Source organism: Apteryx rowi, unplaced genomic scaffold, assembly GCF_003343035.1.
Source record: "Apteryx rowi isolate R43461 unplaced genomic scaffold, aptRow1 scaffold_1020, whole genome shotgun sequence".
NCBI lineage: Eukaryota > Metazoa > Chordata > Aves > Apterygiformes > Apterygidae > Apteryx > Apteryx rowi.
This window is the reverse complement of record NW_020447221.1, coordinates 68,995-86,079: the sequence shown is the minus strand read 5'-3', so window position 1 is coordinate 86,079 and position 17,085 is coordinate 68,995. Positions and strand designations below refer to the sequence as shown.

Sequence of the window (17,085 nt, the reverse complement as noted above, 5' to 3'; positions counted from 1 at the left end):
ACAGACCGCGCTCTCCCCAGCATGTTTATTAACCAGCTCTCGCACCCTCTGCTCCAGCCGCTTCAGGGATGATGCTGCCTCATGGAAACCAGAGCCACTCCACAGGGAGCAAGCCAAACCCGGGGCTGGGGTCACCAAGTTTACYGCCCATGACAGGTGGACTGTCCCTGAAAAGAGCCGTGGACAAAGGACCAGAGCAGGGCGGCTTGGGGAAATTGCCCTTGGGACCAGTAAAGTCCTTTAAGCTTCCATGGAGTTGGCCATCCCAGGTCTTGTCTCATTCTGCTCAAAAGCCAGGATAGATGTGCTGTGATCTCTGCTCTTCCCCCGCCTCCTCTGCACCCTCAATTCCACACCAGCCTTCTGCTTAATCCACAGATACTTCACATTTGTATCTCACACAAAGAGCAGAAGGTGGTTTACAACCAGGTCCTTTTCAGAGCTTTGCCCAGCTGAAGATGTGAGAAACCTCCTGGAGCTCAGATCTGCATTTGCAATGGGCAGGTTGGTACCCAAAGAAGCCCATGGGTATGAGAGCACTCCGTCAAACCTATGCTAGATTAAACAGCTCACTCAAGCGATTTTATTCTGTCTGTGTTTGGAAACAGCCACTCTCTGTGTTTTACATTTCACATTCTCCCAAAGTAGAGCTTTGCAAATGACTTTCTCAGTTCAATGCTTTAGCAGTCATATCGGGAAAATTACATTTGTCCTCAGGTGCTTTCAATTCCTTATGTAAATAAATTAATACATTGACTGAAGATGTGAATCAAACCACTACCTCAAAGGACAAAAAATGTTCTTTTCAAAAAAATCAACTTCTTCAAAATTTCCTTTTTCCACCAAAACTATTTGCTGAATTTGTGAAAATTTGGTAGCATGAAAGAAGTTACATGGCAAACAAATTATTCATCTTGGAACATCCATCCAGCTCCATCCTCCCTAACAATAAACGGAAAAAAATCCCACTTGCTTTATGTCAGAAGTCTCCCAAACTGACCAATTTGGTCCTGTTAACTGTGGGTCAGAGTCTGCCTGGAGCGGGCAGGAAATCAGGTGGATTTTCTATCCACTGTGGGAAATTCCACTGTGTAAAAGAGCTGATCTGATTTGGTTTGGGTCTTCCAACGATGATAAGACCTTTGTTTGCAATAAACAGCAGAATATGGAGAAATCATTCAGCACTAATTTTATCCCTAGGCAAACATCCTCCCCAACCTTTACATCTATGTATAAATGACTACAATTAGGTAGCACCATTGCGAACACATGTGCATTTATGCATGGAGAAGATATAGAGAGGTTGTTGTGATCATGAACACATACATACATTTTAAACAGACCCCCTACTATATAAGGGGTGGCTCAACAGTTACCATTACCAGCCCTAGATGAAAGGAGGAAACATTCACTTTCAAGCAACACCTGAGCAACTCACCAGACAGAAATGGCTCCAGGTAATTTTCTTTATTTCAGTTTTAAAGGACTGCCAGTGCTGCTGCATGCCTAGGGTGGTGGGAGATATTGTACACATGGGGTGGTGCTGTGGTGGGCCATATTCACTCAGTGACAGCCCTAAATTAAAATGTGGTAACTTATAAACCAGTGAAATGGATTATAATTCCCTACAGTGTGACTTTAATGAATTGATGTAATCATTAGCCAAAACTCATCAAGGCTCAAGAAAGGCTCATGAACATGAAGAACAAGGGAAGCTGCAGTTATAGTAGTTACTACTAACAAAAATTCTGGCAGGGATATTAAAACTCACATTCAAGGCTTAAGCCAGGGATCAAGATGATGTCTAATGCAGAAGTCCTACATGCCCCAGGGTATTCCTCTACTGAAAGGTATTTGGCTGAGATTATCTTTGTGGTCTCAGTAAGCATAGATGGATACTTGCATGAGTTAAATGCCATGGATTAAAACCTTCAGGCTTGACAAAGACCACCAAATCCTACAGGTRTGTCCATCAGAGACCAAAAGTACATTAGTCACAGCATGGGTAAGGAAATCAGATCTTGTCCCAAGTGGAGGCAGGCAGCAGGTTTCACATGTCAGCAGGATGATGTAAAACAAGGCTGAAGTGAGCTATTCCCAGTCCCTCACCTCCCTGGGATGTTATCTTGTACTCACTGTTCCCTGCTCGCTCATGCAATGATGAGTGCACTGTGCTCTCCTCATGAGGCCAAGGCCTAAAGAAAAACATGACGACCATGTTAAGGAAAAATGGCAGGGATGAGCTCTAGTTTTCAAGGAACAACGATGACTTCAGCCAGGAAAATAGTGCTTGTAACACTGGGAGCAGTATGAGACTTGAGGGCACGTCTAGTGAGAGGGGAGGGGTTTTCATCTGATTTGGGGGAGCTACAGAGCTAAGTTCACTTACAGAGACAAACAAGATGTTCAGCRAGGTGAGCCCTCAGCCAGCAAGAACAGAAGAGGCTGAGCAGAAATTCACAGGTGCCACCCACTCCTCAGCACAGTCACTAAAGGACTGCTAACACCTTCTTCCTTCTCTTTGCTGTAGGGTCGTGGTTTTCTCCTCTCTTCATCGCTGTGATCACGCTGGGATTGCAGTGGCCAAAGGAAGCTGCAACCTTCCCGGCCATGCCCCTTTCCAACCTGTTTGCCAATGCTGTGCTGAGGGCTCAGCACCTTCACCTCCTGGCTGCTGAGACGTACAAAGAGTTTGTAAGTGTTGCGGTATCGGGGCATCTCCTCCTCATTAGCTTGGTGGTTTGGGGACTGTGCCATGGCTGTGTCAACCTAGAGCCAGTATAAGTTTCTAGAAAGAGATATTTTTAACTGTTGGTGTCTTCTCTGTCAGCTCAGGGTGAGGAAAGAAGGCCTTAGTAAGACAGGACAGGTTATGGCAGACCTCTTTGCAAGATTTCCTGRGTTGGTCACCTATGGCCCTTGCTAATTCTGAGTGTTTAAAAGTATTCAATCTCTGCTACTGCCAACAGCACACATGAGYTGTCTGCTTTGGTGAGACCTGTCCATGGGGGTCTTCTACTCCTAGAGAGAACCCAGTCCGAATATTTTGTGCATGTACATTAGCACTTTGGCTTAACGAGAGGATGACCTTTAATTCCAGTAACTCTTGAGCCAACTGTGAASTCCTGCTTCCTATCTGACAGTCCTGCACAGAGATACTTTTTATTTCGTATTTCTTTCTCGCAAAGAGTAACCGTTCAGAACAGCCCGAGAAAAGTGTCTACGGTCTTCTGCCAGTACACAGGCAACAAGAGATCTGAGTGTATTTGGGATGTCCCCACAGGAACGCACCTATATTCCGGAGGACCAGAGACACGCCAACAAAAATTCCCAGTCAGCATTTTGTTACTCGGAAACCATTCCTGCTCCCACAGGGAAGGATGATGCCCAGCAGAAATCAGTAAGTTCTCTCCCTCGGGCAAGCACAGACCTATTTTAAGAGCCCAACTGTGTTTCAATATGGGAACAGAGGGTTTCCATCTGTAAGGTTTAACATCTCCAGCACTTCTTGAGGTACTGTTCTTCCTCTCCCATTTCACTGTGCACACCCTGCATGCAGAAAGAAAGACTCTTTCGGGTTAGGCTATAAATCATATMCCATAGCAAGGAGGAGAAAAAAATACTTTCTGCACAGGACAGATTTCTGGGTGGTACTCCTCAGCTCACAAACAAATTTATATCTGCCAAAGCTGCRGAAGCAGTGACATCTCTGGGTCACCTTTGGGCTGTTTCAGAGGGATAAGGACACATGGGTAGCTCCACAACTCACCTGCACAGCTTTGACCACTGTTTTTTTCTTTTCAGGACATGGAGCTTCTTCGGTTTTCACTGGTTCTTATCCAGTCCTGGTTGACCCCRGTGCAGTACTTAAGCAAGGTGTTCACAAACAACCTGGTTTTTGGCACCTCAGACAGAGTCTATGAAAAACTGAAGGACCTAGAAGAAGGGATCCAAGCCCTGATGAGGGTAAGTTGCAGATGTGTCATGATTACAGAATACCAGGGATCTCCTGGACACAAGGCACGRAGCTCTCAGAGTCTTCCACAGGATCCAAAGACCACGACAAACCTCCCCACCTCCACTCYAAAGACCAGGGGCATCCCTTCAACTTTGTTTTTTTTAACACAATCAAATCACGGCACTCCATCGCACACACTTCTTCACTGGGGAGTACCAGAAAAAACAAAACAGATGTTAATAACACTGCTATAACCACTCAGATAACAGCACAGACTAGGAATATCACAACAGTCTAGACCCCAARTCTTTCCAAACCTAGCACCAAAGGATACTCAATTGGTTAAATCTACTATACAAATAGCAATGCAAGAATGTTTGCTACATCACCACACAAAACACTTTCAAGGGAAGTAAATGATGCAAGGATCTGCAACATGACTTTAAGGACTAATGACATTTTATAGAAGCAAACCTTGTAAGTCTGTGTACAGGTGGAAGCCCATACTCTGATGCCTCTCTCTTAAATGAGATTTACAGTATAGAGCATCTAGACAGGTGAGAGATAGAGAATGATYTTCAGAAAGGTCACTCAATTTCTTTTTTGTCTTTTTAAATGAAACTGTTCATTGCCTATCCGGATCCCCTGTCAGATGAGTTCACTCTGTAAGTAAGTCTATCTGCCAGCACCACAATGTAGCTAGAGCTCTGAGATCTAGATCTGTGAGAAATGAGTCTGGACACTTATTTACATCTTCAAGCATCTAAACAACGCTGAAAGTCAAGCCCTGAGAGTAGAAAGAGATCTTCTGACCTGGCGCTTCAGCTGGAGAAAGCAGGTWTATGTATCAGTTCCATTTCCAGATTTTGGTCTCCATTTGATATGTGCTAGGACATTGAAAAGTGGTATACAGAAACTAAACAAATAATCATATTGTGTCCATTTAAGCCACTGTTTACTTAACCAAAAAAGTTCTATTTGCTGTGTCAGCTGGTGAGCAAAGCAGGGCAGGAGGGGTGGCAGATCGCAGATCTCTGAGCTCCAGATGCTCAAAGCCTGGGTCTGGGTTAGAGCTTTGTTCACTGGGAAAGTGGGAGAAAAGACAGAATTATTTGCTCGTTTCCCCATCTCCTTGGCTAGGGTTGCTATGGAGAAACCCTACGAATCTCCACATTTTTGAAGACCCCAAAAGACAGAGTCTTCCCTTCCTGCAGCATTTGGTCCAGCTCGCTTCTTGCTGGCAGTTTCATATGCATGAAATTGTGTTTCTGTAACATCATCCCTGTACAATTGCTATTCTTGCAAACATATAGACTTGAGAGTACTTTGACATATGAGGTCATAAGAGAAAAAAAAATTCCTTTGAAGCGAGGTGGGAGAAGGGACTTGAAACTTCCCTGAAAACAGTGAAGAAGGTCTGACTTTGAACAGAGAGCCACAGCGTGTAAGAAAAATGTGGAAGGGTGCAGGAACGGGCTGGAGGGGAAGCGTGACGCGAGGGAATGTCCCAGCGTYGCAAGAGGAGCCCCAGCGCCTTCGATGACGCTCAGTCCTGGGCCCGTCTGCCCTCCTTCCGCTTCCATCTCCCTCCAGCCTCCCCGGCCTGCTCCGCTCAGCCTCGTCCTTCCTCCCCGTTAACGCCGGTGCCTCCTTGCAGGAGCTGGACGACCGGAGCCCTCGCGGGCCGCCGCTCCTCAAATCCACCTACGACAAATTCGACATCCACCTGCGCAACGAGGACGCCCTGCTGAAGAACTACGGCCTGCTGTCGTGCTTCAAGAAGGACCTGCACAAGGTGGAGACCTACCTGAAGGTGATGAAGTGCCGGCGCTTCGGCGAGAGCAACTGCACCATCTGAGGGAGGCGATGGGGCCCCCGACCCCACCACGCGCGGCCCCGGCACCCCTCTGCTGAGGAAGAAGAGCCGGGGGCCGCTCCCGACCCTCCGCCGGGAGCCCCCTCTCCTGTAACGGGAACCGGTTGGGCCCGAGGAGAATAAACCCGCTACCCGCTGAAGCTGTGCGTGTCTCGCTGCCTCCCGGGGAGCCCCCCAGGGCGAGGTGGGCTGGGGTGGGCGATCRGGGGCGCCGGCCATATCCCCCTCTCGGGGCGCCGGGGGGGCTGAGGGCGGCGGGGCCGGGGCGGGCCGAGGGGCCGGGCCGGAGCCGCCTTCCCCGCTCCGGGCCYGGCATGGCGGAGGTGGTGGAGTTCCGGGTGCCGGTGGGGAGCGTCCAGACGCTGCTGGTCTGGGGGCTGGAGGAGGCGCCGGGCCTGGAGGTGAGGCGAAGCCGGGCCGCGACCCCCGGGGCTGCGCGGGGCTGCATCCGCGTCCGCGTCCTCCTGGGGCCGAGGAGCGGGGGGCCGAGGCTGAGTCCTCCCCGCTCCCCCAGCCCTGAGGCCGCAGTTCCTCCTCGCCTGCGCTGGCCTTTTCTCCCATCGCCTTCCCCATGCGCTAATAATGCATTTTTTATTTCTTTTATGATTATTATTTCGCGGTTTTGTTGTTCCATTGGGCCCCGTGCGGCCCCGCGGGGGCGGCAGGGGTGGCCGCTGGCCCCGGTGCCTCTCTGCGCCGCGGCCGGTTTCCCCGGCTTCTCGGCCTGGCGAAACTCTCCAGCGCCCTTCAAGGAAGCAGGGAAACGCCGCCGCCGGCTGTCTGCGAAGCCGAAGTTCCTGGGAAACCAACAAAATGTGGAAGAGCAGAAATAAAATCCTGTTAGTCTATCTGCAAAATACAGCATTAATGCTGTACTGAAGCTTTAACAGGGCAGCACACATGCAAAGCGGAGAGTAAGAGGCAGCCTGGGATGAGGATAACTCGGGAGACAGAAAATCCCACGTCTGTCTTTCCTCTCAGTTCAGAGGCGGGATAATATTGGGAAGGAGGCACTGGCAGGGTAAGAGATCTGGCCAGTTTGGGCTTACTTTTATGGGAAGCGAAGATGTTATCTGCCAGATACTCATGTTATGTTCAGTCTTGCTGATTATTCCAGGGATTACTGCTGTTACCTGGCAAGAACAGCACTAAACCTCCTCATTTTCTGAGTAATTAGGTCTTGGGAGTAGTCCTGTCTCTGTGGCTGTTGCTCAGACTCTGGAGCAGCAGCAGATGTTCCTCAAAACACCTGTGTTTTTCTTGCTTTTCCTCAGCATTCCCTGTTTTCAGTGTTTTCCAAATTTGGGCTACTCTACTCGGTGCGAGCACACAGAAATGCTGCTGTGGCAGGGCCTGGGTATTACGCCATCATTAAGTTTTATTCATCTGGAGATGCCAGCAGAGCCCAGCGCGCATGCAACGGGCAAAGACTGTTTCAGAAATCTCCCTTGAAGGTAAGTAGAATGGCCCCAGGTGTGAAACTTCCAGGACTCACCATCCTAACCTGCAGCAAGAGGGTGAAATATTTGTTAACCTCCTCAGTGGCAGTCCCTGTGCTTTTGCATGAAAGTTTGCTAACTTTTTGCTGGGTGCTACCATCATACCCTGTGACATCCCCCACTGCTGGCAATAGTAGCATCCAGGTAGCATTTAAGAAGTAATGTGGCAGCATCCTTCTGCTGGAATCGTTTGTGCAAAGCAGGGTCCGTTCTTGGGTTACAAATATTTGACACGTCAGAAACACCCATGTGATTAGTGAATGCATTCCCTACAAACTTMTCTCCCAGAGCCACCAATGGTGTGTCTGCAGTGGGAACCCTGGAAGCAAAGCCTGGATAATCAGGATTCTTCTTTCCTCAACAGGTTTGTGTTTGCATCAAGCAGAAAGTGTTTCAGCAGCAAGTTCTTGCTCTCAACAGCAACAAGTGCCAGGAACTGGCCAACCACTACCTTGGCTTTAACGGCTGGTCCAGTCGCATCATCACAGTAAGAAGCCCTTTATGTCCATCAGTTGTTGCTCCCTTTCCTCATCCCATATTCTCAATTGGAGCGGTTGATGGGATGAACAGAATTGTCCTCAAATCATTGTCCCTAATAAAGACAGCCACAGGAGCTGCGTTTTGGACCACAAATGAGGATGTTCTGAAAGCCTGGGGAGAGAAGATTGCTGTGGGCAAGGGCACTGGCTGGGTTTCTGTTTATACAAATGGGGGGATCCGGTTTTCGTGTGGCTGTGTTTAAAGCAGTGCCAAAACTTGACAATAGTCTTCATGTGCTGAAAGTGTCTGAGATGACTAAGATTACAGGCTTGATTCCCAGAGGATAGGGACCCTGGGATATTTCTGAATTAGAGTCAAAACAGTGAATATCCCTGCTCTGGCTCTGCAGTATGCTACTGGCCTAGGGTTACACACTGCAGAGAAGGTCTGTGCTATGCAGGCGTGGGCCTAGGTGGTCAATATATCCCCTTTCTATTTAACTGTAATTATTTTGTGGTCTTCCCAACAGCTGCAGAATGTTTCTGGCTTTGATGATGATAATGAGGAGCTGGGAAAGACATTACAGAAGCGATCCCTTAAATACCTGTGTGCCGTAGAAGTAACGATGCCCAACCATGGCGTACGCACCAGGGGAGTTGGCCTCGGCGAGGCAGACGTAGAAAATGGTGAAGGTACGTTTTCGCTGCAGCTGAAAGTCTCTGCTGGCAGTTGTCAGACCCTGGTCATTCTTGCGTTTGCACATTATGTGAATCTAACGTAATAGCTCAGTTTAGCTGGAGACAAGCATCTGCGGGGGCCTTGTAAGCCGCTGTGCTTTACAGCAAGGAGTCCTAAGCATGTGTCTTCCCTCCCTGCTTCATACCGCTATTGCTTTTCTACCCTCTGTTCCCCTCTCTCTCTCTCACCCGTAGGATTATTCATTCCCCATTGCAGCCACTTTTGATGTGAGCATGCTGTGTGATTCCTAAGAGATCCTGTGCCTGTGGCACAGCCCAAATGCCTGCTGGGATCTCTACTGCCCGATGCCTTGGGCAGGGTCCTGAGGAAGGGCTGAAGATGTGCTGCTTTGCCTGGGCTGGCACATGAAGCCCTTGTGAGGGCGCTGCCAYGCTGCCAATTACTCGCAAAACATAAGCAGCTTTCTTATCAGATTCATAATGCTGCGTTCAGCTCCCAGATGAATTTGTTATGTTTCGTAGTACAAGGCAGTTTGTGTGCTTTCATATGCAGAGTGTCATCCTAACATCAATAACCCACGGCTCCTTGGGTTTAGATCCTCTCGAGTTTGTCACAGCCACAAGAAGAGTTCAGAAACTTGCAGCTGGGAAAGCTTTGTCTAGCGCTTTTCAGAAGATACTCCTTGTGGTTTTAGGTAAGGCTTATTTTTGTATTAAACACTAGGGTGTTTGGGCTGATGACATTATAACTTTCATGAAAATGAATGTGAATTCTTTTTCCCACAACCTTGCTTAGAATTCAGTGGGTTTTTGGGCTCTCCACCAGAATTAAACTTGTGTGGTGGTTGGCAGTGATTTAACCGAGTGGTCCTGTCGCATGAGCTGTGTGAGTGAAAKGAAACACCCATCAGAAAGCTGTTTGTATGTGTTTTGGGTGTGGTGGGGTTTTGGGGTGTGTGTGTGTGTTTTTTGTTTTGTTTTGTTTTGTTTTTTAAGAGACCATTGAAACTGGTTTTAGAAAATGCAGAAGCCTAAAGTGTAAACCCTGGCAGGGAGAGCTTATTAGCATTGGACTTGCACATGCTGAATACGGATGTGAACAAATTCTGGTTCCAGGGGTAACATTAATGCAAYTGCAGCATGTTGCATGTTCCTATCTGATTCCTGGCCCGGCGGTTGCTGTCAAAGGTCCACACCTCGCTGTTGTATGCGGTGTTGCTTCTTTGGGGCTACTATTGCTGCAGTTTGTAGCTATAGAAACTGGCTCTGTGCCTACCGAGAAACAGCCATATCTGCTTTCTGTGGATTCTAGGTGTTGTGCTCTTTGAGCTCGTAGATGACTCCTATTTATGTAGTATCTGAGTACTTCAGTCTTTTATGCRTTTATCTCATCAGGATGTAACCTCATGTGGTCAGGTCAGTGCTGCTATCCTTAATTCACACAGAGGAGACCTTCCCTGTAAACACCACTTCATGCTGAGTCACTGATACAGCAAAGCATCTGAGCAGGAACTTGCTCTGTTGAATCCAGCAGGATTTAAATACCTGTCAGATTCTTCCCATGGGTTCTTTAAGATGTCCTTTAGAGAGATGCATCTCTGGACTCAGATGCTTTGCAGTGATTCCTGCCTTCTGGCCCATCACATAACAGAGACCAGCAATTATCATGCTGCTTCTTCTCCATCTATTTCTGCTTCCTCACTTTCAATTTCCTCTCCATTTAGTAAGAGCCTTTTAATCTTCTGCAGAGAAGACAGGCACATAGGCCTGAGAAAAAGGCAGCTCTACAGATTCACAACATGCTGTTTAAGTTGTACCATGCGGTAACTACCACTTTTCTCCTCCATGCCTGATAATTAACATCACAAACCCTTCAGTTCTTTCCTTCCTGGGCACTTTCAGAACTGTAACAGTCCTCAAAGTGATGGAGCCCAATCCTGCTTCTGCTGGAGCTTGCTTGACAGTAGAAACAAGATCAGCCCCTCTGTTTCTGTGCCCAGCCATGACAGTAGGAGTCACGAGCTCTGTCCAYGTCCATAGTAACGCTGCAGCCAGCAAGCACTACTTAAACCACTAGGGAAAGTTCAGTGTTTCATAGTAAGATGGTTGTGTTATGTAAAAGAACAAATAAGCTAGAACCCCACGGTCTGCTATGGGACAATAAAATGCCCTATTCCATCTACAATCATTCAGAACAGCCAGCCGCCCCCTCTGAACGCAGTTATGAAGTAGATTCATCCTGTTCAGTCAGATCCCAAGAAAGGGTTTAGGGTATGTTTATTGTTATTACACACAGTTGTGTCTCTGGCYGTTTATTCTGTGTGTTGTTTCAGACAATGGTAAAGTGGCTGTGGAGTACAACTCCACCCAGGAGGAGCCCACAGACTCCCTAACAGAGGAGGAACTGAAGGGACTTATTCAGGTAAACCCAGTGGGTATTTAGCTTTGCACGATAGCTGTGTGATACCTCTAGAGATGAGAGATATGGTTGTTACTACTACGATCTCTAATGTCCTCTTTTTGTGCARTGATCTAAACTTGAAGTTCAGAAAGTAATCACATCTTGAAATTGTATAGCATGCTAAGGTTTTAAAAGTCTTAATTTCTTGGGCATCTTTGTGCAGAGATGTGTGCACATTTTAAATAGCACAGGAAAATGAGCAGTTGGATGATGTGGGCTGACAAGTCTCACACATGACTGTGTCCAGGCCTGCTTTTTCATAGAATCTGTGAGAGTGAAAAYCCCAGTAAAGTTACAGTAAGCTAAAGCAAATGACTTTTAAGTTCTTAAATGAAACTCCCCATCAAGAAATGAATTTCATAAATTTATTCTTACCCTAGAAGGAATGATTGTTAAAAGGCTGTGTGAAATACCTGCAGGTAGTTGTGGGATCTCTTAGCATGCAAAGAACAAAAATATTCAGGTACAATAATAAAACTTTTATCATCATGCTCAATGAGATGGAGTTCTGAATGCTAGCCTTTGTACACAGCAAGTCCTGAGCAGGGGATTTTCATCTTGCTTAGTTTGAAAGCAGTTATTTACCAGGGAAGGTCACTGATACGGTGCTCTTTCGAAAGCAAGCATCAGTCTCACATGATGTGTCAGCAATGCAYAGTACAGTGTCCAGCTCCTCCTGCAACTTGCATTAAGGAAATGTCTAATGAACCTTATGACACATTACCCCATTTGATGACACTGAGTCACCTGGTATCCATGGACAGAGCTACCTTCCTTTCTTGCTGCAGAGTAACAGTAAAATACGAGGTATTTTTGTGTGTGAAGTAACTAATATCCATCAGAAATATCAGTTGGGAGGAAATTTCTGCTGTTTTGTTCTCTCTGTGCATTTTCTTCTGCACTGCCCCTTTTATCTAACTTTATTTAAACCCACGGAGAAGTGACCTAACATTTAATGGCCATTAGAGAAGTGTGCAGCAAAGCGAGGCAGAAAGCCTGCTGCTTCTCAAACCTCTGTTTAAAAAAAGAGTCGTCCCTCACTTCCCCTGCAGTCTCGCTTTCCTAGTGATGGTGCGTGGGAGTTGATTCAGTGTTGTCTCCGCAAGGCACATACCAGCCTGGTGCAGCTAGCTAGCAGATAGGAATTCAGAACAACTTGCTTGGGAGGAGAACTGCTGGGTGTCCTTTCGGTTCACTGCCTTGTGATTTTGGTCAGTCATTCTGAAATAGAAAGGTTCCTGAGTTTGTAGATACCATGGGGGTCGTCTCTTGTACATGGTAAAAATACATTTTGTTTCCAGGTGCAGAGAGAAGTTAAAATACGTGGTAGAGAAACAAATTCACTCTTGATTTCTCTTCTCAGGTCAATGAATTGTCCYTGGAACAGTTTGACTTCGAAGAAGAAGAAGTTTTGTCTGAGCTCAGTTTTGATGATGAGCTCCCTCAACAGGAGGCGCTGTCTAATTAGTGCAGCCTGGACTTTAGATATTTTCTAAAAATGCTGCAGTATCTGATTGACAGTGAAAGTCTAAAGCGGTGGAAATGAGATGTGCCTCATATCCACCACTTTCTTCTTCCCCAACTATGTAACAATGAAAGAAATGGGCAATAAACCTAGTGTTACTAAAATTAAGCCCAAAAACGTATGCCGTTCTTGGAGAAGAAAGTGTTTTCCTGTCAACTTATCCAGGTCAGCTATATATGGAAGTCAGCTTAGCTGTATGGTTATTATTTAGACAGCATATCAGATGTGCATAGCACTTAAAAATAAAACAAACAGGCCCTTCCTGGAAGAGCTACAGTGCAGGTTAGATCTGATCTGCAAGAGAGCACCGGAGATGGGTAGAAATAGCTGTCTTACCAGCAGGAGTAGCTGTAGGACTTACACATGTGCACACAGGCACAGATAAATGTATTTCTKTAGGTGAAATTTCTTTTAAAGAGATAAGCCTAAGTCCTGTGTTGATCTATTGAACCAAGTAGCTGGGACATTATCGTGATGTAAAGCAAAGGTTCTTTTTAAAGCTGTGAACATATGTTTTCCATTAAATTAAGTAAAATCATATTTTATAACTGTTCATGTGATAAATGAACCTCGGAGGCAGGATATTCAATGGGAAGGTACATTAAGGTCCGCAAATCACAAAGGTGCATGTTGGGGAAGATAATTCTTGTTTTGGTAACAAACCCCTGCTCAGCTGTTTTTTTTTAATCTCTGTGGCTGGAAGAAGGTGACTGAGACGCGGGAGAGCTCAGGGAAGAGCCACGTGGGTGACTGAGATCTGTCATGCAAACCTTGAAATGAGAGATGTTGGGAGTGTGGCGTATTTAACTTAACAAAAAGAGGAAGGGGTGACACGATGCAGGAYGCAACAGCAGCTCTGCAAGGAGAAGACACCTGATGCTCAACAAGCTTTTTAACCTGGAAGGCGCAAACGTGAAACAAGATCGAGTGGCTGGCAGCCAAAGTCAGAAGAATTCAAGCGGGAAGCAAGATGCCGATGTTTTACAGGTGGAAATAATTAAGCACTGGAACAGACTTTCACGGGATGTGGTAAATCCTCTACCATGGCACGCTCCGAGAACTCGGTYGTGCTTGTGAAAGGAAACGCTGGAGCTTGGCTACAAATTACCAAGCTGCCTCTTTCCTGTTATTCCTGTTGGAAATACTGGTCGCTGGTGTGAAATTAAAGCTCCGTTGCTCCCCGCTGCCTGCCCGCGTTCAGGCGCGTGTAAGACCGTGTCGCTGGAGCCAGGAGCTGGCGGAAGCCCTGCTGCTTGGGTGGGAGCAGACACCTCCATTCAGTGACCCGCTTCCAGGGCAGCTGGGCTTGCCCGGAGCTGCGGGGTGGGGGTCCCGGCCTCGACGGCGGATACACGTGGGAATGGGTCTCAGCCTGTTAATTTTTAGGGGTGGTAAAGCGGGGGGAAAAAGCGCGATCCGGAGGCTTGGCAAGGGGGAGGGTGGCGAGGCCTACCTGCGGCCTCCAGGCCTGCGGCGCCCGGTTGCCTGGCAACGCCGCGCCGGCCCCACGCGCGCCATGGGCCTCGCCAGGCCCCGCCACCCCCTCGTCCTCCTGGCGCTGCTGGCAGCGGCGGTGACCCCTTCCCCGGAGTGGCCCGACGCCGCCTGCCCGGCGCCCTGCCGCTGCCGCGGGCGGCTGCTCAACTGCAGCCACGCCGCCCTGGCCGGCGTCCCCCAAGCGGCCGGACGCCTGGCCCTCTCCATCCTGTGAGTACCGTCCACGGCGACGGGGGTTTGTCCCGCTCTGGGGACCGGTGACCAGCCTTTCCCGATCCCCAGCCTTAACCCGCCTCCCCGCGAGGGAAGGAGGCAGAGGAAAATGGCTGCTGTGCCGTTTACGGGTAGCGGGAGGCCACAGCGTGCTGCTGGGAGAGTGTCATCCGCGTCCTTCCCTCACCCGGATGGCTGTGGCCCCAACCCCCCTTCCCTGGGGGGTTCCTCCCCCAAACTGCAGCATTTCCAGCCCCCAGCTGCCCCGTCTGAGCAGCGAGGGAATAGGCGCACGCGGAGCAGGGTTGCGCCGGTGGGTCCCGGTGCTGGCGTGGGCTGACACGTGCAACACCTGGAGGCGCATGTTTGTCTCCGCGGCCTGGAAATGGAGGCCGAGGCAGGCAGCGCAGACGGAGACAGCTCTGTTCGGTCCGGTGAATCCATCTTCCACGTTTCCGTTTTAAGGTGCAGCTGCCTGATCCCCACAGGCAGCTGGAGCTGACAGCGAACAGGCCCTAGGGAAGGCAGATTGCTTTATTTACCTCTCTACGCAGTTGCTTAACCCTCTCTTTAGACATCCAGGTTTGAAATGCTGCTCTAAGGGACATGCCTGTGGCATCGGTCCCAGTCCCCCCATCCCTCTTTCCTTCCTCAGCTTTTTATTCCTAGTGAGCGCTGCCTGGTAAATAGACCTCACACAGGACGGCAAGTGCTCCTGGCCCTGCGAGCCGCTCGCCAAAACCCACGTAGCCACAGGACTCGCCGCAGACACCCAAGTGCCCGTGGGGAGAGGACGCCTGGGAGTGATTCACCGACAGCTCCTGCCGGTGGTTTCCGAGGGCTCGCGCTGCACCACAGAGGGGCTGAAGCTGGGCTAGCTGTGCTGTTGCATGTCTAGGCAAATTTTGCTCTACCTTAATAGCCAAATTTGCAGGTTTTTCTGAGCGTGCTGTTCAAGATCTAACCCTCCAGGATCCTTCTGTTTCCCTAGGAAGCAGTGGGATTTGTGGGAGAGAAAAGAGGACTTTGTATACAACATTGCAAATGCTTAATTAAAATCCCTGGGTATTATGCTATGGGGAATGAGCAGCTCTGGCACCMAGAAATATCAGGCATGGGGAGTATATTTTGCAAGTAGTCTTTTTGCAGAGCTTTTATATATAGCACGCTACAACGATTATGATGTGCCAATCATTTCTTTGCAGAGATTTCACTGGCAACACTATTTCTTCCATTGACGCACCGGTGTGGAGGGAATACCTGTGGGCTGAGTACTTGTAAGTATTCCCTAGCATTTGAAATGTTGGGAGTTCAGATATTTTCCATCCATCTAGTCTGGTTTTTGAGCCAAGGATATGAAGAACACTAGCATCCACATAAACCGTTTCCATTTGAATTCAAACCTGAGATGCTCTGCAAGGAAGGGCATAAATTCCCTGTGCTTCCTGGGACAGCAAGAGATGCCATGAGCTGTGCCCCTCTTGGGCTAGTGGTTTCAATCCTACGGGGCCGTTCCTGTGCGTGTTTAATCAATGATGAGGCTACTGTTAGCTTCAGCAACACAGGAACAAGTGTCTGGTCTTGAGATGGGCAATACAGGTCCCTGTGGTGACTCAGGGAAACAGAGGCATTTTTAGTAAAACTATTGCAGAACATATTCCTCTGAAAACCCTGTTCCCTCCTGTAGAGCAGCTGGTGTAGCAGTAAGTGCCTGTTTTGTCTCATTCCAGAGTTCTCCAAGACAATGCTCTGAAGACAGTGGGGAGGCATTCGCTGGAGGGTTTGCTCCTGCTGAAGCACCTGTACGTACCATTTCTGTCCCCTGCCTTGAGGGCAGAGGAAGGCTCAGACCAGCTTGTTGCCATGYGGCGTGCGCTGGGAGGAGCACAGTATCGGGCCTCCCTTTGGGCCCTGGCTGCTCTACCCACCCTCATACAAATATGCCTTATTCTTCCCCTATTTCAGGCTCCGCAAAACAGGGGTGTCTTGGTGCTGAGTGTTTCTGCTGCAATAGGGCACGGTGGGAGGATCCCTGCAGAGACAACACGGTGCACGCTGGGTGACTTGCAGTCAACCCCAAATTAACGGTGCCTTCCCGCAGGCTAGGAGTCTGTTCATCTCAGGACAAACCCTTTAGGGTTGACAATTATCTATAGCAAGGCAAAACCCACATATGTCATCTCTCTGCTGGGGTTTGGGCAGAAAGACCTCTGTTGCAGTGAAGACAGAGTCCCACACTGGTGACCACTTTTGGGACAGTCTCTCTGGTGGTTTATTGTCTTCCTGAAATTCTCCTGGCAGCCAAAGAAAAACAGAGGTGCCTACACTGTCCYTTCCAGTGCTGAAATCCCAGACGGATTGAGACTTGAAGGTCTTTTCTCCAACCTCCTGTTCAGAGCAGGGCTAACTTCAAAGCTAGGTTGCTTAGGGCCATATTCAGTTGATTCTCTCCACTTCTTGGAGGAAAAACAAATGTGCATCTGTGCCCACATGATGTTACATGAGATTGCAACAATGTCCTCTGTCTCTAACACTGTTTGCAAGGAAGCAGAGGAGCATTCAGGTTTTATTTTCTCCCTGAAGCTCAGTTTTTCACATATCTTGGGTTTTCCTGTGCGGTAAAAAACTGCGGCACAAAGGAAGTGTGAAAAAAGAACAGCAAAATCTTGTCCTGTTCTGTCTTCTGCTCAGCTGCTATCATGCTGTCTCTTCTCATCCCCAGACTATTGAGAAAAGACTAAGAGGCAAAAATAAATCCTTCCATGAAAGTTCAGGACATTAGTGCCCAGAGCCCAGATTACCTGAGTCTTACTAGATGCATGAGTGCACTTTTATCAACAGGAACCTCACATTAGAGGAAAAAATATTGCTCATGTAA

At 48.3% G+C, this 17,085-nt stretch overlaps 2 protein-coding genes across 2 annotated transcripts; both read left to right on the top strand.

The window, feature by feature from the left end:
- The first annotated feature begins 1,689 nt into the window (after positions 1-1,689).
- LOC112965793 (somatotropin) lies at positions 1,690-5,972 on the top strand. Its single transcript, XM_026065167.1, has 4 exons — positions 1,690-2,694; positions 3,284-3,400; positions 3,805-3,966; positions 5,616-5,972. Exons 1-4 carry the CDS (start codon positions 2,611-2,613, stop codon positions 5,814-5,816), a joined length of 564 nt encoding a protein of 187 aa, XP_025920952.1. The 5' UTR covers positions 1,690-2,610; the 3' UTR covers positions 5,817-5,972.
- A 173-nt stretch (positions 5,973-6,145) lies between these two features.
- RDM1 (RAD52 motif containing 1) lies at positions 6,146-12,605 on the top strand. Its single transcript, XM_026065219.1, has 7 exons — positions 6,146-6,235; positions 7,109-7,288; positions 7,698-7,820; positions 8,343-8,505; positions 9,108-9,206; positions 10,845-10,933; positions 12,336-12,605. The coding sequence occupies exons 1-7, from the start codon at positions 6,149-6,151 to the stop codon at positions 12,438-12,440; spliced, it is 846 nt and encodes a 281-aa protein (XP_025921004.1). The 5' UTR covers positions 6,146-6,148; the 3' UTR covers positions 12,441-12,605.
- The last annotated feature ends 4,480 nt before the right edge of the window (positions 12,606-17,085 follow it).